Raw genomic sequence first — 22,654 nt, forward strand, 5'->3', positions numbered from 1 at the left:
GACGAAGAACCGGTTGGGAGGGTAGCCAGAGGGATAGGTAAGCTAAGGGGCTGTGACCATGCTGAGTTCAGCTAGGGCAACACGCACCCCCGAAATTAAAATTAAGTCTTCCCTTTGCTGTAAACATAAAACAAAACATAGGGGTTACAAACCCAGAATCCCTTGGAGGCTCTCTGGCAAGGGAGACACTGATCAGGCTCATCAGCCTGGGAGGACCCACTAGTGGGACATGGAGTCAGAGGCTACAGCTGGGCCTCAGCAAGGCTGTGATGGGGTCTAAGGCCGATGCTCTGGAGGGCAGAATGGCCAGGGCTCATGACTGCTTGTGAGGGAGGAGGGGGAGTCAAGGGCGCCAACGCCATGCATCTTCATAGCTGGGTGGATGCTGGTGCCCCGGCTGGGAACCTGGGAGGAAGAGCAGCCTTTGGGCAAGATACAGCACTCAGCTTTGGACCTGCGGAGTTCGAAGACCTCAAGGAATGGAGTCCTGCCTGCGTCAGGGAGCTGAGTGTGGGAGTTGTCGACAGGGAAGGCAGAATTCTGAGCTCTGTTTCGGTGGGAAGATGAAGGGGGGCAGGGAAGACACCAGGGCAGCCGCCTCACCAGGCAGTGCCAGAGCTTCTCGCCTGGGGTCCAGGGCTCCCTGGGGCCTCCCTGGGTGGCTTTTCACCAGGCCGGGCCAACCCAAACCCTCTTCCCCCAGGGGCTAGCAATTGCAAAGGAAAACCTCCGCCAACCAGAAGTCTCCGTGCAGTTGGTTTTTATTATTAAAGCCAAGTTGTAAAACGGCTGTCCCCGCACCCCACCATGGCCCTCCCACCCACCTCCAGATTCATCCCATTATGTCCTGTGAAGGTGAAAACTAGATCTGTCTGGAAAAGACTCAGAGATGCTCATGCCGAAGGAGAGAATGAGGACGAACGAAATAGGCTCAGATGGCGGTCTCAGATGGTGGTCTCTGTGTGACTGTGTCGGCTCCACCCCGGATTCCGGGAAAAGACGAGACGGCTGGGGGTGGGGCTAGATAGCCCCTGCTCACAGTGCTCTTCCCAGGGCTCCAGGGTGGGCGCCAGGGACGAAGGCCACGAAGAGGCTGGGCTGGTCCCTGCGCTCTACCCTGCTGAAGCTGGGCCACAGGCTGGTTTTTGTAAAAATGGTTTAAAAAGACCCCAGCCATGAGCACCACCCTCCCCTGAGCAGGGCCCGAGGAGACGCCAGCTCTGGGCTCTGAGGTCTGAGGCATGTGGCCTCCTGGCTCGGTGACACCTCCCTGGAGGCAGGCAGCAGCACCCTGGGGGAGGCCCTGCGTGTGGCCCCCCGTGGCCTCCGGGGCCCTCGGAGAGCATCCAGATAGCTCTTGGCCCTCCTCCCACCCAGCCCAGCTGGAGGCTCTAGGCTTCAGGGACCCTGTGCAACTTCTGCTCTTTGGATTCCAAAGATCTGAACTTCTCCTCCAGCATGGGTGCGGCAGGCTGGAAGTGGATGACAGGCTTGATCTGAAAGACTGTGAAGCCCTCCTGATTCTTCTGGTTGAAAAGACTTACCCTGGGCTCCAGCTCAGGGCTGCTTTGGGCCGAGCCCGCGGGGCTGGGCCAGGTGAGAGGGGCTGGGTCCAAGGCCCCCTGGGACGGGCAGGGGTCCTCCGACAGGGAGGACAGCAGGTCCTGGACCGCGGCCTCTGCCATCTGCTGCTGGGGTGGTGGCGGCAGTGGCCGAGGAGAGGGGCCGGGCTCTGAGGACGGCTCCTTGCGGCCGGTGCTGCAGTCTGTGGAGGAGCCCAGCGTCTGGCTGCTGTCACTCTGGGCCCGGGTGACAGAGCTGCGAGTCGAGCAGGAGGCGCTCTCGGACGTGGCACTGGCACACGTGCCACTGCTGCTGGGCTTTAGAGCCACGTCGACCAAGCAGAGGTCCGAGGAGAGATCGGGCCGGTGGATGTCAACGGCGGCTGTGGTGACTACGCACACGGCTGGCTCTGGGGCACCACTGTCTGCAAGAAAGGAGGGGATGCCCGTCACACCTCACCCTCTGCTACACCTCTGTGGGCCCTGATGCGGGCGCCTCTGACCCAAATGGCAGCTAGCGAGTGTGCACGGGCTCTGCTGGGGGACGCCTGGGTCTGTGGTCCAACTTCCCAGAGTTCACGGCCCGGCCCCGCGAGGATTCCGCCCCGCCCTCCTCTGGCGGACTTCACCGGACACGCGACACGCACTGGCCAATCATCTGTGAGGACTGATCTGTGGCCTCTCTGAACAGCTGTGCTCTGCCCGGCGGTCAGCAGTGTTCTAGAATAGACGGTAGCTGTTCTGCCCCCTAGGTGCTGGAGGAAAGCTGACAACCCGGGAGCAGCGTCCCTGGCTGATCTGCCATGGACCTGTGTTGATTTAAACCACGGAGATGTTGGGGTTATTTGCCACGGCAGCATAACCTAGCTCATCCTAACTCAGAAAGCAGGAGGTGCCAGGACTAGGAATCTGGGCTTCATGGTCAGGTGGAGTCATTCAGTTTTAAATGGGGCCAACACGAGAGTGACATGATCAGAGCTGTGTCTTCAGAAGATTGCGTCATCCCTGTAGGATGCATTGCAGGGTGAGCACAGAGAACACTCCAGAGGTCTTTAAGGAAGAAGTACCAAGGGGCTGCATTACAGTGGGTGTGGTGGGGGCAAGGTCTCTCCCCAAGTTGTGGGGAGAGTGCACTGGGGGAGAGGTCTGAGCTAGAGATGGTGGTCTCTGAAATCAGCAGACTGGATGAAGCTTTGAAAGAGGGAGAGAAAGAGAGAAGAGATCTTTAGGGGGTGACATTGTAGAAAACAATCCACTGCATGACACATGTCACACAATGTAACATTCTAGCCTCACAAGGGAGTATACGAGGATTCAAGGAGTGTCAAATACAAACTACTGAGATTCAAGACATTGGCTAAGGAAAACGGGGTATTCTTTTAAAACTCAACCTTTCCCACAAATGAAAACCACTAGGCTCCCTGAAACTTCTTTCAAGAAAAGAATGAAACAAATCGAACAAGGACATGTGCCACACCTGTTGCTTCTCAAGCCCAGCTCTGCTGTTACCTCACCCCCATCGTGATCACTCCGTGAGGGTCTCGGGTTGAGAGGCGCTGAGGTCTCCTAGATTTCTGATTCCAGCCCCCTCTCCATATGAGGGTCCCCCATGCTGCCCTCATTAGTGATCACGGAGTACTCCAACCTCCACACCCATAGCCCCGGCGCTGGACTCTGCTGGGAGCTAAAGCTGCAGGTATTTGAACCTTGAACTCTGCCTGCAGTGATGGTCACAGGCACCAGGGGATGGGCACGCCAGGCCGAACTGTCCCCATCCTCAATGTTAGGGGCTGCAAGGGGCGGCATGTGCAGAGGTTCTGGCGTGTGCAGAGCGGCCCCGGACACACACTCACCACTGCTGGGCCCGTTGTAGTACTGGCTGACGTAGCTGTTCATGTCGTCTCTCACGGCGGCACCTTGGCAGAAGAGGACAGAGAAGGGGAGTGTGGCGGCGTGCAGAGAGTCCAAGAGCAGGCTGTGGCCAGTTCGTGTCCCTCCCTCTGTACTCCCGCCCCTCCCCATCACCACGAGAAGAGGCTCATGTCTCCCAGGAGCTCTCTGCTGCTTCTCAATCCTCAGTGGGGATCCGCCCCAAGCCTGGGCTGGACTGGGCGTCAGGGACCTAGGTCCTCATGAAGCATCTGGCTTGACACAGGACGTGGGCAGAGCCTTTTTCTTCTCTGTCCTGTCTCCCCCAACTGTGAGATGGAAACAGTTCCTCAGGGCTTTCCCTGCCAGGATGGCCCAAGTCTCTGAGTCTACCTGAGGTTCTCAGGGTGCCCACTGTCCTCAGTACAAAAGTCTCAAAGCCTTGCTAGCGGCCCCACCCAGCCAGCTGCAGAGGCTGATCGTTGGTGACAGCCCGCTGGCTCACCTATCAGAGGACCCAGTCTTCCACGCAGTACGGGGATGGGCCGGGGGCTGCTCTTCCCCCCAACCTATGACGTTCCTAGCATGCAGTGAGCGCTCGGTAAATAGTTATTGCATGCATAATGCATGACGAGGTGTAAAGCTGTCCAAGGAGATGACATGGGAACAAGGGTCTCAAGGAAATATTGGTTCATTGTCTTGACAGGAATAAAGAAGGAATGGGAGAGAGGAGAGGTGAGAAATTCAGAGTGGCCTGAGAATGGGAGGAAAAGCAGATGACTAGAGACCCCAAGGAGCTTGGCCTTGTTCCAAGGGCACTGAAGAACCACAGGGAAGTTTGAACATGGTCAGCTGTGACTCACTCCCAAGGTTGTGGGGAGCGTAGTTCAGAAGGTGCCAGACTTTAGGCAGGAAGACCAGAAACGAGGCCCAGGTGAGGCTGACAGGTTCTGAGGTGGGGATGGGTGGTGATGCCTGTTGGGACGGAAGGGAGGGATCAGGGTCAAGTGATAATTAGGAGGGACTTCGCAGGGTTTGGAGAATGACAAGATGACTCAGTTGACTCAACTTGTCAGAATGAGCTCAGGGGTTGCTCTTTAGCAACTGTGGTCTCCCCTGGGTCCTAGGGTCCCTCTTAGGAATCAGACCTGATTTCAAACCTCAACCCCACCACATTTTAGCTAAGGACCTTTCGTTTAGGTTCTCTCTAAGCCTCTGTTCCCTTATCTGTTAAGGAGATTAAAGGAGCTAACAAATGTCAGATTTCTCGAGTGGGTACAGGCACACAGAAGGCCTTCAACACACGGGAGTCTAGTCCTTCCTCTCCTACGGAAGTCTGAGGGAGTCCACACGCCTGGACGCTTCTCCCAGGAGCGGTGGTCTACGGATGAACGGACCAGACGCTTTCTGTGGCCGCCTTCCCGGGCACACCTGAAACCACTGAGGAAGCCAATCGGCTGGACATTGGGAGGCTTCGAGGCGGCACATACAGACCTGGCTCCCAAAAGCTTTTTTGGCCTCTTTTGATCTTTAAATGCCTGGGGTGAGAGGTGTGTTTTGCATTAATGCCTGAATTGAGGGAGGGGCCTGAGGCTGGCTCTAGGCCCTGATCCAGGATCAGCCAGCAAAGCTCCCTCAGAATCACACAACAACACAACTCTCCATGGCTCTTCGTTATTGACGTTGTAAATGCTCTGTGGCCCTGCAGATCACCCTGGGGGTCAGGCGGAGGCTGGGGAGGCTGCTCCTGGCCAGCAGTGAGAGTAGGCAGTGGCACCAGGCCTCTTGGGCCAGACAGGAGGTTCTGGTCACTTCCCTCAGGATGAGCCTTCGGCCTTGGCTGCAGAGGCCTTGTGACATGGGCAGAACTGTGAACTCAGCTAAAGTATCCGCAGACTCGTGAGAATTCATCCCAAGGGAGTTACTCACAGAAGGTGGCCTGGGGTGAAGAAGAAAAACCAGACCCTAGAAAACTGGACGGCTACATGCAAACAAATGAAACTGGACTACCTTCTTATACTAAAAAATAAACTCAAAATGGATGAAAGACCTAAATATGAGACCTGAAACCATAAACTCCCAGAAGAGAGCACAGGCAGTAATCTCTCTGACATCAGGTGTAGCAATGTTTTTCTCGAAATGTCTCCTAAGGTAAGGAAAACAAAGGAAAAAATAAATTACTGGGACTAGACCAAACTAAAAAGTGTCTGCACAGCAAAGGAAACCATCAACAAAATGAAAAGGTAACCTACTGAATGGAAGAAGATATTTGCAAATTATTTTTGATAAGGGGCTATATCCAAAATACATAAAAAACTCATACCCCTCAACAGCAAAACACCATTAAAACACGGGCAGTGGACTTGAATAGACGTTTTTACAAAGAAGACATCCAGATGGCCAAGAGACACATGAAAAGATGCTCCACGTCACTCCTCATCAGGGGAAATGCAAATCAAAACCACAATGAGATATCACCTTACACCTGTCAGATTGACTCAAATCAACAAAACAAGAAACAACAGGTGTTGGCAAGAATGTGGAGAAAAAGGAACACTCGTGCACTGTTGGTGGGAATGCAAACTGGTGCAGCCACTCTGGAAAACAGTATGGAGGTTCCTCAGGAAGTTAAAAATAGAGCTACCTTACAATTCCACCACTGGGTATTTACCCAGAGAAAATGAAAACGGTAATTGGAGAGATACATGCACCCCTATGTTTAGTGCAGTATCATTTACAACAGCCAAGATATGAAGCAACCTGAGTGTCCGTCGATAGATGAATGGATAAAGATGTGGTGTACACACACACACACTGGAATATTGGGCATAAAAAAGGATGAGATCATGCCATTTGAGGCAACATGGATGGACCTAGAGGGTATTAGGCTAAATCAGAGAAAGACAAATGCCATATCACTTCACTTACACGTGGAATCTAGAAAACAGAGGAATAAACAAACAAAAAGCAGAAACAGACCCATACATACAGAGATGGGAGGAGGTGGAGGATGGGCAGAATGGGCGAAGGGGAGTGGGAGCTGCGGGCTTCTGGTTATGGAATGAGTAAGTCACAGGAATAAAGGGCACGGCCTGGGGAATCCAGTCGATGACTGTAACAGTGTGGTATATGACAGATGGTAGCCACACTTGTGAGCACAGCGTAACATACAAACTTGTAAAATCACTGTTGTACACCTGAAACTAATGTAACATTGTGTCAACTGAGCTTCAATAAAAAAAATTATAAAAAGGGAAACCGCAAGTCTTATTAAAAAAAACAAAAACAAAAAAACCCAGATCCTAGTTCCCGTCCTGTGCGTGCCGCAGCCATGAGAACTTGAGCAGGTCACCTCCCCTTCCTGGGCCTCAGTTTCTTCATCCGTACCACCAGGGGCTGGGCAGGCTCTTGTGGATCGTGAGCGGCTGCGCCGGACGCCCCCGGCACATCCACCAGCTCTGGAAGCTCCAAGAGGGGAGAGAGCAGCACGGGAGGGGGCCAGAGGCATCAGGGCCATCGCCGCATGCCTGGGCAGGAGTCACCTCGCTGCTGACAGGGGCTCTCCACCTTGGCCGGCATACCTGGGGAAGGGGGTGCCCACCTCTCTGTTGAGCAGCTCGGATAACCAGCTGTGGGCAGCTCTTGTTCACCTGTGCTCAGCAGGATCACAATGTGCCCCACCCCGTGCCGGGTACTGAGGCCAGGACTCCCTGCCTCCAAGGAGCACAGTCAGGGCCTCCCCAGGATGTCATGCCTTGGTCAAACAGCCCATCTCCGTTTAATCAAGCCTTGCAGACCGTGGTCCTGTCTTCACAGGTACCACGGCTAAGCCCATTGCTCTTCACCGTCTATGTGACAGACCTTCTGACACTTAAAAAGCCCTCCTGAGAAGTCTCTTCTGGGAAACCACTGTCCGTTTCCCACCCGTTCCGAGTTTTCCAGCCTTCCCACTCTGAAGGCCTCCCTATGGGCTACAGAAGTGACCAAAATGGTGGGGGGGGAGGGTAAGGGAGGGAGCCGGCATTCACTGCGCCTTTGAAGCACCACACCTTGGGTTTGGTACACACCATGCTTCTTTAATCCTCACCATTGCCCTGCGAGGCAGGGATGACTCAGTAGACTGGTCCTTCCCAAGACCTGGGATCACTCCACTCATGCAGCCCAGCACCCTCCCGGTGGGGACAGCAACCGCCCTACTCTGCTGACTCTCGAGCCGCCCAGGGCTTCCATGCAGTGGCGGGGCAGGCCAAGCCCTGAGCACACTTGGCTGTGTCACCCCCACGGAGGACTCTGTGTTCCTCATCCCAGGCTAATGTAAGCTTGCTGGTTTCAGCAGAGAGGGCAGTGTGCTGAGGAGCACTCTTAATCTTGGCTCAGTGTCAGGGATTAGCTCTTCCTCCTATCTCAGTGTTGATGGAGAATGCCACATGCTCATCTACACCATTGAAGAAACCACCTAGGCTAGGAGAACTGTAGCCCAATGTCTCTCCTGAGCTTCTGGCTGACCTGGTCAACTGGACGTCTTCTGCAGGACCTCCAGCCACCACTGACGCAACATGTCCACAACAGAACTCAGTTTCTCCCTCCACCTCCATCTTGGTGAATGGTTTCCTTGCCCACCCAGGCTGGGACCCTGGTCACTTCGCTGTGCTTTCTCTTTCCTTACCAACAACCCAACTCCTACCAAGTCTGTGACTAGTCGAGGGACCCCCTGATACCTCTGCTATGGTCTGGTGGTCCAGCCATAGGTCAGACCTCATGCTTTCCCCTTTGGACTCTTGTCACATCTATGGGTTTAATGAACAGGATTCTAGCTCCATGGATATGTGTGACACTGAACCTAGGTCCCACCCAGGTGGCCTCCAGAGGTTTGTCCAGTCTGCATTTGTTCCCTCTACTCCAAACCTGGACCCACACAGGGGCCTCAGAATGAGCTTTAAGACACAAATCTGAGGGGTGCCTGGGTGGCTCAGTTGGTTAAGCAACTGCCTTCGGCTCAGGTCATGATCCTGGAGTCCCGGGATCGAGCCCCGCATCGGGCTCCCCCCTCAGCAGGGAGTCTGCTTCTCCCTCTGACCCTACCCCTTCTCATGCGTGCTCTCTCTCTCATTCTCTGTCTCTCAAATAAATAAAGTCTTGGGCGCCTGGGTGGCTCAGTTGGTTAAGCGACTGCCTTCGGCTCAGGTCATGATCCTGGAGTCCCGGGATCGAGCCCCGCATCGGGCTCCCCCCTCAGCAGGGAGTCTGCTTCTCCCTCTGACCCTCCCCCCTCTCATGTGCTCTCTCTCATTCTCTCTCTCTCAAATAAATAGATAAAGTCTTGGGCGCCTGGGTGGCTCAGTTGGTTAAGCGACTGCCTTCCGCTCGGGTCATGATCCTGGAGTCCCGGGATCGAGCCCGCATCGGGCTCCCTGCTCGGCGGGAGCCTGCTTCTCCCTCTCCCACTCCCTCCCTCTGCCTGCCACTCCCCTGCTTGTTCTCTCTCTCTCTGACAAATAAATAAATAAAATCTAAAAAAAAAAAAAAAAAGACAAATCTGAAAGCGAGGCCTGCTTGGACTCCTCCAGCAATGTTGACGCTGGTCCTCCCTGTTCTCTGCTTCAGCAGGACCTCAAGTTCTCCAGAACGGACCACTTGGGCTGGGGTTGTGTCCCCACCCACACGGGGGCCGAGAGCCTCTGAGGGCAGGGGCCACATTTTACTCAGCATCTCCCTCGCACTAAGCACGGGGCTTGGCCTATGCCAGCCTCCACTGAAGAGTGCTGACCGGACAGATGACTGTGTCTGGGTCCGAGGCCTGCAGGGCCTCCTAGCACCTTCCGCCTCACCCTCTGCGAGGCACTGTCATCCTTCGGCACACAGCCTTGCTCCCGGTCACTAGCACCTGCCTGGATGCTGGTGGCTGCTGGGGGCTTGGGGGCTTGGGGGCTTGGGGGAAAGGAAAGGAGGCAGGCACAGAGGCTTGCGGCCAGGAACAGGCCACCACGGAGCCTCCACAGGGGTCTGCCCACTTTCCACCTAAGAACAATCCCCCGCCAAAGGGTTTGTCTTGACTCAGCCCCAAGGTGCCCTGGGACCACGGAGGAACCACCCCACACTGAGGGCTGAGCTCAGGACAAACCTGCCGCCTTGTGGTCCCAGGCAAATCCCCAGGCCCTCTGAGCCTCAGCTTCCTCCGAGGTAAAACGCTGGTGAGCTGTACACTTACTGAGACAATGAATGTCAAATCTAGCCCAGGGCTGTTCCGCACCTCTCCGAATCCCCGACCCCGGAGTTCCCTTCCAACCCCGAAGTCTTGAGTCTTCTGCGGCAGCTGCTCTTGGCTGCCTGGCGCCTTCTTTCCCGGGGATGGGGAGGGGGATAGCGCTCTGCAAATGCATCCTGACTAATCCGTCCAAAGCCCTTGGGGTGCTGGTCATGGCAACGCTCCTCATGTGTGTCTGCCCATTGGGTGGAGCCCCACCTGCCTGGTGAGGCAGAGGTTGAGAGACAGTGTGTGAGTCAGCTGGGGCTCCTGAAGGGGGTGGGAGGAGCCGTGCTGTGGGTTGGGGGTGCCAGGACCCCGCATCCCGTGCAGACACAGGCCCCAGCGCCCAGAGGGAAGCCCTGGTTCTTGGTTCGGGGCTCCTCCTCCCTGACTCCAACTTGCTGCTCCATGACTTGGCAGCCCTCCCAGAAGGAGCGCACCTGCTGTGTGCCATGCATGAGAGCTGTGCCTATGACCGAAAGCCCAATCTTTCTCAGGGAAGATAGGCTTCTGCTGCTGTTCTTATTTTGGAAAAACTGGGGCTCAGAGACAGGACCAGCAGCATAATTGTGGGGCCCCTTGTTCAAAAAGCATGAAGGTCCAGAAATAAACCCATGCATACATGGGAAAGAGCAGTCTCTTCAATAATGGTGCTGGGAAAACTGGACAGCTACATGCAAAAGAACAAAACTGGACCACTATGTTACATCATACACAAAAATTAACTCAAAGCAGATTAAAGGCCTAAATGTGAGACTTGAAACCATAAAACTCCTGAAAGAAAACATAGGCAGTCAGCTCCTTGACATCATTCTCGGCAGTGATTTTTTTGGATTTGACAGCAAAAGCAAAGGCAATAAAAGTAAAAATAAACAAGTGGGACTACATCAAACTAAAAAGCTTCTGCACAGTAAAGGAAATCATCAACAAACTGAAAAGGCAACCTACTGAATATGAGAAGATATTTGCAAATCATATTATAATAAGGGGCTAATATCCACATTGTATAAAGAACTCATACACCTCAACAGCAAAAAGAACCAAACCAATTAGAAAATGGGCAGAGGATCTGAATAGACATTTTTTCCAGAGAAGACATCCAGATGGCCAACAGACACATGAAAAGATGCTCAGCATCACTCATCATCAGGGAAATGCAAATCAAAACCACAATGAGAGATCACCTCACACCTGTCAGAATGGCTAAAATTGAAAACATAAGAAACAACAAGTGCTGGAGAGGATGTGGAGAAAAGGAACACTCGTGCACTGTTGGTAGGATGCAAATTGTTGCAACCACTATGGAAAACAGTATGGTGGTTCCTCAAAAAATTAAAAACAGAACTTCCATAGAATTCCACCTTGGGGTATTTATCCAAAGTAAACAAAAAACACTAACTTGAGAAGAGGCGCCCCCACATTCATTCCAGCATTGTTCATAACTGCCAATACAGGGCAACTGCATGAGTGTCCAGTGGTGGACGGATGAGGAAGATGGGGTATACGTGTACACACAAGTGTGCACGCACGCACAATGGAATATTATTCAGTCATAAAAAAAGAAAGCAATCTTGCCGTTTGCAACATGGATGGCCCTGGAGGGCATTATGCTACGTGAAATAAGTCAGGCAGAGAAAGACAAATACTATAGGAGCTCACCTATGTGGAATCTAAAAACAAAACAAAAACAAGAAACTCGGAGCTCACAGACACAGAGAACTCATTGGTAGTTGCTAGAGGTGGGGGTTGGGCAAAATGGGTGAAGGGAGTCAAAAAGTACAAATTTTGTTATAAAATAAGTAAGTTGTGGAGATATGATGTATTGCATGGTGACTACAGTTAATGATAATGTATTGCATTTTTGAAAGTTGCCAAGTGAGTAAATCTTGGAAGTTCTCAAGAAAAACATTTTGTAACTATGTATGGTGACAGACGTTAACTAGATTTATTATGATCATTTTGCAATATATATATAAATATCGGATCATCACATAGCATACCTGAAAGTAATATGCTATATGTCAGTTACACATCAGTTAAAAAAAAAAGGCATTAAGAATTTCAAGAGGGTGACAGCAGGGCAGTGAGCCAAGTTCAAGGCCCTATGTGAACAGCGGGGTCACCCAACCATGGAGCCAGTCCTGCTCAGAGAGTTAAGTCACTTATTCAAGGCCAAGCTGAGATTCAAACCCAGCCCGGAGTCTTCCACTGGTGTCCCTTCCTCATATCACCATACCCCCCTCTGCCCCATCAGCTGCCTCACTACTTGTGTGAGGACCTCCCAGGTCTAGCCCTACAGCTCTGCAGCTTCTCCGGCTCCTCAGTGCCCCCCAGTGATATTCCACTGTGTATACATACCCCATCTTCCTCATCCGTCCACCACTGGACACTCATGCGGTTGCCCCATATTGGCTGTTATGAACAATGCTGGAATGAACGTGGGGGCGCCTCTTCTCAAGTTAGTGTTTTTGTTTACTTTGGATAAATACCCCAAAGTGGAATTCTATGGAAGTTCTATTTTTAACTTTTCGAGGAACCTGAGGAGGCCAGCGGTGGCAGAAACCCCAACTGGTCTCGGCGGCACACGGGCCTCTCCTCTCCTGAGGGCCCACGCCAGGGCCAGCTCTGCTGGGCAGAGGGAAAGCCCAGACCGGCCGCTGGGCACGTCTGGGGGGTTTCTGTGAGCTCCAGTGCAGCGCGGACGGCCGCCACCGTTGGCCGTGATATATGGTGGACGCTGTGGCGCTCCCCCCGGTGGCTGTAATTCATGAATTATGGGCGAGGTTCAAGACTAATAAATTTGGGAGGGAAGTATTAATGACTACACAGGGGCACCGTGAACTTGGTAGGCCCCAAAGCCTGGAACTTTGCAGCCTGGGTTTTAAAAATGATTTGTGCCAGAGCAAGTCTAAACAGAAGCTGGTCGGCGTTAGTCTGGCTCTGACCTGCGAGCAACTGCTGAACCGCGGGGACCCCTCAGGCCTCCCGCCCTTCGGGGCTGCCCTCCCGCAGAGAGCACGGCCCCCTCCCGGGGCTCCTGTGGCTTCCAGCTCACTTCTGAGGGTTAATCCCCTGACCGTCTGTGCACTGTCGTGACACGGTGGGCCTCAGAGCCTCACTGGCCTGAAGCTCATCATGAGCAACAGATGCTGCCCTTTCTCCATCTCCAGAGTGGCCCAGAGCACCCCTAGCTTGTCCGGCCGTAATTTCTAATGTCATGGAAATCCCTCCCTGGACACAGCTCCTGGTCAGAGAGGAATCAGCTGGGGGACGCCCTGTCTCCCTGGCCCCCTGGAGGCTGTGAATCACGCACGCCGCTTGCTGGGCTCCTGCGTCTGCCCTCCGCCTCAGAGGTGTTGGCTTTGCTGTCGATCGCTCTGCAGGCTGCTTGTGAGGGGGCACAAGAGGCGCATGGGGGAATGTACTGGGCAGGCGGCACGGACCGGGGCAGGAGTAGGGCAGCTGTGCATCTAGAGAGGGGGGCGGTGGGGGTGTCACAGGAGAGATAACGGAGGGCAGGGTGGGGGTCCAGGACTAGAAGGGAGGAGCGTTTGCAGCTGCTCCCAGAGGGGCATGTTTGGCATCTCTCTGGGAGGCCTGAGTGCCTTGTTCAGACACCCCCCCCGCCCAGCACCCAGTCTCCAGGAGGGTCAGCACAGACCCCAGGACATGCTGGCTGGTGACGCACAGCTGGTCAAATTCACCCTGAGTGGGCGTCAAGTGTGACCCAGCTTTCTCCCTTCTTACTCTACCTCCCTGCTTTCCCTCCTGGAAGTTGCTCACTATGGGGACAGCAGAGGGAGGGAGTGGAGAGGCAGGAACTCCTAGAACAAACCCAGATCTTGACTCCCTGTGGGCCCAAATGGGGCATCAGGTGTCGAGGGTCTGGAGGTCACTGGCTGAGGGGCAGTAATAATGGCCACGCTGTTATCTTGAGAGCTGAGGATCCTGATGAGAGAGGTGCTACAGAACATGGGCTGTTCTGGAAGTGCTCATCTGAGCTCAGGTGTTTACAGGTGAGCACACACGAAAAGAGAACAGAACCAAGCAGGCCCAAGCCCCAGGCGAGTTGCAGCCTCCAGATGGACTGCGAGCGACAAGGAGCACCCCCACCTCCGCGGGCAGAGCAAGAAGCTGCCCAGCAGCAGCTCCTCCAGCTCCCTCTGCCTGATCAGGGAGGAAGCTCCTGGGAGGGACACTGTCCCTCCCGTCCTTGGGAAGTAAGACAAGTGGGCAAAAGCTGCTGACTTCCAGAGAGCTTTCCCAAAAAGAATATTCTTTTATTATATTCTTGTATTTTGGACTCCACAAACACCAGCCTGGGGAGCTGAAAGTCAAGAGGGGTTTCTGGAGTGGACTGCTGCCACATGGGCCTGAGCTCAGAGGGCTGCAGGGACCTACACGAGAACACATGGTATCCGCAAGCCTCGTCTCGTTCTTTGATCAGCTGCGGGCTTGCAGATGACATTTCACGCAACAAGCTCTAGGGGGAGCCTGCTGAGGGCCAGGCTTGGGTGGCCCTTGTGGGGACATACACGTAAACGCTCACGGCCCAGCGGCCCCACGGCACGACTGACTGGGGCCTCGCGGCAGTTCCGGTCAGGTCTAGAGAGGAGAGAGTGGTGGCTGGGAGCTCACTCAGAGATGGGTTTTAAGGAGGAAGAGAAGTATGGCAGGCAGGCCTGGCCTGCCAATGCACAGCATGTGGAAAAGCTCCAAGACCTACAGCTGCACAAAACACTCACAGAACTAGATGTTTCACCCGCCTGAGGGAAGGTGAAAAGAGTGGGAGGAGTGAGGCTGAGGAAGCGAGAGCGTCAAAGGTCTATATGCCACCTGTTAGAGGGGGAGTCATTGTGTGTCCCCCAAACGTATCCGTTGCCCTAACCCCCAGTACCTCAGAATGGAATCTCATGTGGCAGTGAGGTTGTAGAAGTCACTGGTTAAGGTGAGGTCATACTGGAGTGGGGTGGGCCCCTAGCTCAGGATGCCTGGGGTCTTTATAAACAAGGAAATGTGAACACAGACACACAGGGAGAATGCCAGGTGGAGAGGATGCCAAGGAATGCCAAGCATTACGAGCAAACCACCAGAAGCTAGTAGAGAGGCCCTCACAGCCCTCAGGAGGAGCCAACCCTGCCAAGACCTTGATCTCAGACTTCCACCCTCCAGAGCTGTGCGACCGTAAACTGACGTTTAAGCCCCCGGCTTGCTGCGGCAGCCCTAGCAGCCACCAGCCAAGGTGTTAAATTGGAGCGGAATCCAAGCTACAGCCCAACGCAGATAGATGTAAAGTGCTGCATGGTTGGGGGAGGGAGGGCAGGGGGCAAAAAGCCACTGCCTAGGGATGGGCTGCGGGGGCCCATGTGGGGAACAGTGGGCCTGGGTCAGCTGTGAGCTCAGGTCGGGCAGCCACTAGAAGGCTCAGGAGCCTTCTAGCCACATCTAAGGGGTCTTAGATTCAGAATAAAAAAGCAGGGGTGGCCTCTTAGCACTCCACCCTTGTCTTGCAGCTCCCCAAGAACTGCGTTTTGTTCTGGATGTCACTCCAAGAGGAACCAAAACATTGGAATGTTCAAGGAGGGACAATACAGCAAGAATCTGGAGAGCTCCTCCCCTGAGGACTGGTGTGGAAACGCAGTGACAGTCCCCGGAGGAGAAAACACTTAGAGGCCAATCTCCAAAAGGACGCCTCAGTATAACATTGTATGTCAAATATACCTCAATAAAAAAAATGAAAGGATGCCTTTCACCAATGCATAAAAACTGCAGCCAAGTGGGAGAGGCAGGTACCCCAGGGCAGACCTCAGCTCAGTCTGAAGAATTACATTTTTTTTTAAAGATTTTATTTATGAGAGAGTGAGTGAGAGTGCGTGCATGAATGGCGGGGAGGGACACAGGGAGAGTGAGAAGCAAACTCCCCGCTGAGCAGGGAGCCTGCCGGCTGTGGGGCTCAATCCCAGGACCCTGAGCCAAAGGCAGATGCTTAACTGACTGAGCCACCCAGGCGCCCCTGAAGAATTACTTTCTAATAGGCAGAGCCATTTGAAGTTGGGTTGGTGTGGGCTTCTCTGGGAGGCTGGGAGGAGCACCTACTTTTAAAGGAAGGTAAGCTGAAGCCAGCAAGAGTTTTAGATGGGATTAGCACATCAGTTGGACTCAGAGAAGTCTCTCCTAGCCCCCAAATTCTACAGTTGAGATCTGTAGGTCTCTCAGAAGATCATAAGTACAATCACCCCACTCCACAAAAGCTGTTCACAGTGCCTTACTCCAGAGCTTTCTCACTCCATCAGCTCCTCGTATTTCCTAAGAGGCAGACAGAGCTGGAGTTTCCCTTTATAAAAGGGAACACTAAGCCTCAAGTCATAGAGCTGGGGAGTAGCAGAGTCCGGGGCTCTGGCCTCCCACCTCCCAACCGCCCAGCCCTGCCTGGCTGTCCTGGCAAAGGGAACATGGCACGGCAAGGTGAAGGGGCCCTCGATCAAGCTGGGGTTTAGGGTCCCACAGCCTGGGTTCCAAGCCCAGCACCACCATTTCCAGTGTGTGACCCTGTGAAATTCTCTTGACCTCTTTGGGTCTGAGTTTCTGGCTCCATAGGAGACAAAGGAGGTGTGAGGATTAAACCAGGTCCAACTATAAAAACTCCCCTTGGAGGGATTTGATAAACTTTCATTCCCTTACCTTTAGGTAAAAAGCGTGAAGATGAATTACTCTGAATTATTAGGGGAGGTCAATATTTAAAAGAATTTCTTGGTAAAGTGAAATAACCCCTTACCCATCATTTTAGCAATGACATTTTCAGGTGCAAGTTAGGACAGGGAGGACTCAGACATGAACAGGAAAGGCACCTGGCGGGGAGGGGGGTCTGTGTTGGGAGCTCCCAGGACCCCTTGGGGCCCTAAGGTGGGCACAGATCACCCCTGTGCTGAGGTAGATCCCTGGCCTGAGCCCATTAGAACACAGCCTCCCGAAATCCTGCGAAGGCCCAAACCTGACATAGGTGAGGGTATTTTCACCCCATGACAAAACAATACCCCCTGACATCTGTGGGACTGTTCTGCAGCTCCGGAGGCCACTTGTACCCACTTCCCTGAGCCTCCCAACAACCCTGTGAGAAAGGCTCTGCATTGTTCCCATTTGTTAGCTAGCAAAACCAAGGCTCAGAGGGTTAAGTCCCCTGTCCAAGGTGACACCGCTGGCCTTCTATACAGCACTCTGCCCCGGATCAGGCCCCATGCTCCCATCTCCACCAACATCACCTGTCCATCAATTTGCTACCAGCGCCAAGACTTAGGTTCTGGGCTGTACTGGCCCTAGGCCTGGACTTACTATCTGGGCCCTTACAGGCAGGGCAGTAAGAATCTCAGGTCTCTGGCTTGAAGCCTAGCTCTGCCATTTATTAGTGATGCGCCTTTGTACGACTTTTATTTCATCCACAAAATAGGAAAGTCATACTTCCTATTGCTCTGAGGACCGGGGAGATAACGCACGCAAAGCACGCCGGCGGCCCACAGGCATGAAATGGGTACAAGTCACTAGGCTCATTTCCAGTTTGGGTCAATGGATCTTGGCTAAACGCTTGCTCCCGGGCTCACAAAGGTCGTCGTGGGGGTCCCCCGATCTGAGCCCCGGTCCGCCCCAGGCCCGCCGGGACACGCGCCCGCAGGCGGGCAGCTGGACGCAGAGGCCCGGGCGGGGGCAGGCCGGGAGCGGCGGGGGCGGTGGGCGGGCTCACCTGGTGAGGGCTGCAGCTCCTCCACGACGCTCTCGGTGGCCGTCTCCTCGGCCCACGTGCCGGCCTCCACCACCTTGTAGCGGCTGCGCGGCTGGCTGAGGACGTGAGGGGCCTGCAGCGCCGCCTCGCGCTCCGCAGCCAGGTCCAGGTCCTGCTGCGCCAGGTGCGCCCGCAGCTGCCGGATCTCAAACTGCAAGAGGAGAGGGGCCGTGGGCGGTCGGGGCGCGGGGGCGGGCGGGGTGTGCCGGGCCGAGCCTGAGCCCTGGGACCCGGGGTGGGGGCGGGAGGCGTGCGCTGAGCGTCCGCAGGGTGTGGGTGGGGAGGTCCTTACAAATCTCCAACGACACCTATCGCCAGAGCTTTGGACTTTTCTGGAGCCTTTTCCAAGCAATAAGGTGTATTCCTGTGTCTCATTTCTGGAATACTGTAGTCTGGCCGCATTGGGAAGACAAGATGGCCGTGAGAGGAAACACAGCTGTGGTATGTGGGAAGGGTACTGAAGGGGGGGGGGTCGAAAAACCCGGGTTTGAATCTTGTTCTATCTAGTTCCTTGCCTAAATGTGCGACCCAGGTGGTGCTTGTCAAAGTGAAAGCCTTATTCAGGTGTCTTATACTGATGCTGAGTGGAAGACCGCATGCCCGGGAACATCCAGGACCAGCCTAACCAGCCTTGGGAGCCCATCCTGGCATCATGTGCTCGCTGGGCTGTCTGTCCACCGTCCATTTGTCTTCCAGCAACACCCACACCCCTCTTCTAGGAGGTGTTCAGAAAGGACTGGGCTCTAGCCCCCGCTCTGTAGCTTTCTGGCCGTGTGGCCTCGGTTCCCTTATCTGTATCATAGGGGTTCTCAGCCCCCTGGATCTCTTTGAGGACTTGAGTGCTAAATAAGGGCTTTGTAAAACGCTGCACACATTTTGACTTTGGTTAATTTTGTTGTTGTTGGGAAAAGCTCTTTAAAGAGGTTCCCAGATGCCTCTTGGGTTCGTGGCTGAAATAGCTGTTTACACTCGGACCTTTCTGGGCCATCTGGGCCAAGACAAAGTTTGGGTCTGACCTTGAAGGGCCTGGCTGTGGGCTCAGGTAAGGAGAGCTTTCACTGCCACCTAGTGCCCCAAGCACACATTGCATCGCTGTGCACAACCTGCCGGCAAACCCCCAAAGGCCTGAAGGGGGGGGCGGGTGTGGTCCCAGGGAGGCCCAGTGCCTGGGATCCCTACCTAGATTACCTACTTCCCCATGATGCTCAGTGTCCAGCCCTGACCCCTCCCTGTAAAGTTAGCTTCACATCTCCAACTCCTACTTGACAGCAACAGGAATTGGCTTACAGGAATCACAAAAACGACCTGGTAAGAATAGGACTCTTCACTGTATCTAAAAACTTGCTCCTCAGGTGGTTCCATCTCATCTTAGCTGGAGCCAAAAATGTAATCACCTCCTTTGCTTCCTTGCTTTCCCTCCCCCACCATCCAATCTGTCCCCAAGTCCAACTCCACCTCCAAGTGCTATCCCAAGCCTGTCTACCCCCTCCACCTCCACCACCTTGGCAACTCCAACTTCTACAGCCTTTTACTAAATCTGTCCCCCAACAGGAATCACAGGGATTCTCACAAACCTAGATCAGATCATGTCACCCCCCCCTTGTGACAACTGAGGTCCGTTGGGAGAAAACCCAACTCTTTACCCTTGACTTACAAAGCAGGTGCATGGTCTGACCCTGCCTATCTCAGACCTGACACCCCACCCAAGGCAGCCACCCAGGTATTTTGTCACACCAGCCTGTTTGAATTCTCTGCATTGTACTTATCACCTTCTGATATTTTAGAATCTATTTTAATATTTTATTATTTTTCTTTTGGCGTCAGTGAAATGCACAATTAAAGCATTCACTAACATTAGGGACGCCAGGCAGCAGACTGACATCGGGGCAACCTCCCAATGTCAGTGTCCACAGACTTTGTCTCTGAGTGAAAAACCACTCAGTTTTTCAGAGAGCTCATCAGCCTCTGGCTGCCTCTGTGTGGGAGCAGGGCAGGGGGATGGGGTAGAGGGTCCCACCATTACATGGAAGGATTTTCAATGAATCCTTGGTTTCAGCCCTGCCTAACCCAGGGCCCACTTGCAGAGCCCTCTGGTTCAGTTTCTCCAGAGAACAATCCTCTCTGATTCTTGCAGGGTGGGGGCGGGTGTGGTCTCCTGGCTGTGCAGGATTGGGAGGGGACCTAGGGGGCTCAAATATTGTGTGTACAGGCATTTAGTCAACCCCTCTCCCTTTGGTCAGCTTCCCATTCACCCGCTTTCTCCCAAACTCTCAGGGGTTCTGAGGGGAGAATTAGCCCATTTCCCTCACTATCCTCCACAAGCACTTTAGTTATAAATTCTCCACTCCAGTAGATCGGTTACCCCTTTCTCATCCGCTGTTCATTTTCTTCAAATCCACTGAAATCTCTACCCTCTTTGACGTTATGGACAGGCCTTAAAGAGACACTTCCTTAATTCTTATATGTTCATGGTTTTTAAATTATCATTTTAGTGGAGTTTGGGAAAGGAGATCAGATAAATATGTGTGGTCACTCCACCATTTTAAGAACTGCCTATTGGTTTTCCCTCTCTCTCACTGCAGTGATAGTATGCTGGTTAAAAGAAAAAAAAAAAAGCCCCGATGAGTAGTTTATGCTAACCTCTGTGGTGCAAATACTCCACCATGGCCAATTTCAAACTACCAACACAGTGTCATGGAGAACTGGGAAGAGGTGTCCTTAATTGGCTCTCCGGAGCGAGAGCTCCAGCCCACCACTGCTACCCTTCACCCCTTAATAAAATAGTCTCTGTCAGAGCAGGGATCTTGTCTGTTTTGCTGCCTGGTATAGAGAAGGCCCTCAATAAATATTGTTGAATAAATGAATGAATGAAACTATTCAGCTTTGCTCAATTCTGTGGTTTCAGGCTGAGCCCCAATCCTAGCCCAAAGCTGAGACAAAGTGTAAGCCCTGACCCTGCTCACACACTAAGCTCTGAGCATGGTCACATACTGAGCCCCAACCGTAGTTACACTGTGAGCCCTACACCTGCTCACACAGAGTCCCAAGCCTGATCATACACTGAGCCATGACTCTGCTCTCGGTCTAGGCTCAGACTCTGGACCTCAACAACCCAGTACTTAAATGGGTCTATCGTTTGCAGAGGCTGAGAAAGTGAGGCTGGCTTACTATAGGGTGGACTTCTGTGCATGGGGAGAGAGTTCAAGCTACCCCTCTGGCAGCAAGTTCTCAGAGGTCACATAGGGCCTATGAGGCAACCTCCTGAGCTCCTTTTGCCCAGGCTGATCTGAACTTCCCATGGGCATACGTAGCCCACTTTCTCCAAGGCTGCTCATCAGGGCCAGTAGGCCCATCTAATGGCCTCCTAGGCCACTCTGAACAGATGCATTATTGATAACTTGTAATTGATCCAGAGCTACCCCTGAGTGTCCCACTGGAATTCAGGCCAGACAGCCAGAGGCCGGGGCTTGCCCAGCCCAAGCCGACATGTGCAGACATGGGCACATACATTAAGACAAGTTTTAGGCTAGAGATATGAACCCCAAGTGTATGGGAATTCTCCTAGGCAGGCATGCATTCATTCACTTACTCAGGTAAAGCATGGTGAGGGCTATGTTCAAACCGTTACGTGTTTTAGAACGGAAATGCCTCTCCCAGCTTGGAAGTGAGTCCTCAGTGGCCCCAAGCGAGGGGGGCAGTGCCTGCTGCATCGCAGCAAATCTCCCATGATGGTCTCAAGGGCTGACCATGGTGTGTCTGCGAGACAGGGGGCTGGGGGGTGAGAGAGGCTGGGGAGATCAGCAGGGGCCACACCAGGCAGAGCCCGTTAGCCCCGGTAAGATGTTACAAGGATGTCAGCCTTTTAAAAAAAAAGCGACAAGAAACCACTGAAATCTTTTGAGCAGAAAAGCAGAGTGTTGGAGGAGGTGTTGCGGTGATTCAGACGAGCACTCTAGGAGGATGGTGCTGGCAGCAGAGCGGAGGATTGGACAGAGATGGGCCAGGGTGGAGGCGGGAGTGGCAGCCAGGATGCTACTTCTGCAACCCGGGCCTGATGACCAGAATTTGGACGAGGTTGGGGACAGTGGAGACAGGAGGTAAGGGAGCTATTTAGGAGGTCAAAGTGTGGGCATGGGCATGAATGGAATGGGTGAAGGAGAGGGATATAAGTTCACAAGCCTCAGAGGGTGTAGGTGGCTGGATGCTCTCGGCCCTTGCCCTGAGAAGGAATGATGGATTTCTTATAGGGGAACTGCAGATAGCTCAGCTCCAGGGGGCTCCAGGGGGCTGGCAGGACCCTGGGACCCTCAGAGCCTGGCTGCTGCTTCCCCCATACTGAACAGGGCCACGTATGCTTCCCCAGCTGACTGAAGGGCTGTCGGGGGTCCTGAGCTATCAGGACCTCATTAGTCAGTGGGTGAGCTGGGGCTCTAGGGTGGGAAGGAGCCTCTGTCCTGCAGACAGGGTAGGGAAAAGCTAAGGCTACAGGATGCATCAGAAGCAAAGCCAGAAAAATGAACTATTGGGACTTCATCAAGATAAAAAGCTTTTGCAAAGCAAAGGAAACAGTCAACAAAACCAAAAGACAACCGACAGAATGGGAGAAGATATTTGCAAATGACATATCAGATAAAGGGCTAGTATCCAAAATCTATAAAGAACTCATCAAACTCAACACCCAAAGAACAAAGAATCCAATCAAGAAATGGGCAGAAGACATGAACAGACATTTTTCCAAAGAAGACATCCAAATGGCCAACAGACACATGAAAAAGTGCTCATTATCGCTCGGCATCAGGGAAACCCAAATCAAAACCTCAATGAGATACCACCTCACACCAGTCAGAATGGCTAAAATTAACAAGTCAGGAAACGACAGATGTTGGCGGGGATGCGGAGAAAGGGGAACCCTCCTACACTGTTGGTGGGAATGCAAGCTGGTGCAGCCACTCTGGAAAACTGTATGGAGGTTCCTCAAAAAGTTGAAAATAGAGCTACCATACGATCCAGCAATTGCACTACTGGGTATTTACCCCAAAGATACAAAAGTAGGGATCCAAAGGGGTATGTGCACCCCGATGTTTATAGCAGCAATGTCCACAATAGCCAAACTGTGAAAAGAGCCAAGATGTCCATCGACAGATGAATGGATAAAGAAGAAGTGGTATATATATACAATGGAATATTATGCAGCCATCAAAA

At 53.3% G+C, this 22,654-nt stretch overlaps 1 protein-coding gene across 1 annotated transcript in view; it reads right to left on the reverse strand.

The window, feature by feature from the left end:
* Window positions 1–936: 936 nt before the first annotated feature.
* TMEM266 (transmembrane protein 266) overlaps window positions 937–22,654 on the reverse strand; it is a 123,071-nt gene continuing 101,353 nt past the window's right edge. Inside the window, exons 9-11 of the mRNA XM_021693959.1 lie at window positions 17,414–17,603; window positions 3,416–3,478; window positions 937–1,987 (exon numbers count right to left, since the gene is read on the reverse strand). Of these exons, the coding sequence (XP_021549634.1) occupies window positions 1,392–1,987; window positions 3,416–3,478; window positions 17,414–17,603 (849 nt within the window). The 3' untranslated portion in view covers window positions 937–1,391. The remainder of the gene's footprint in view (window positions 1,988–3,415; window positions 3,479–17,413; window positions 17,604–22,654) is intronic.

Source organism: Neomonachus schauinslandi, chromosome 9 (assembly GCF_002201575.2).
Source record: "Neomonachus schauinslandi chromosome 9, ASM220157v2, whole genome shotgun sequence".
Taxonomy (NCBI): Eukaryota; Metazoa; Chordata; class Mammalia; order Carnivora; family Phocidae; genus Neomonachus; species Neomonachus schauinslandi.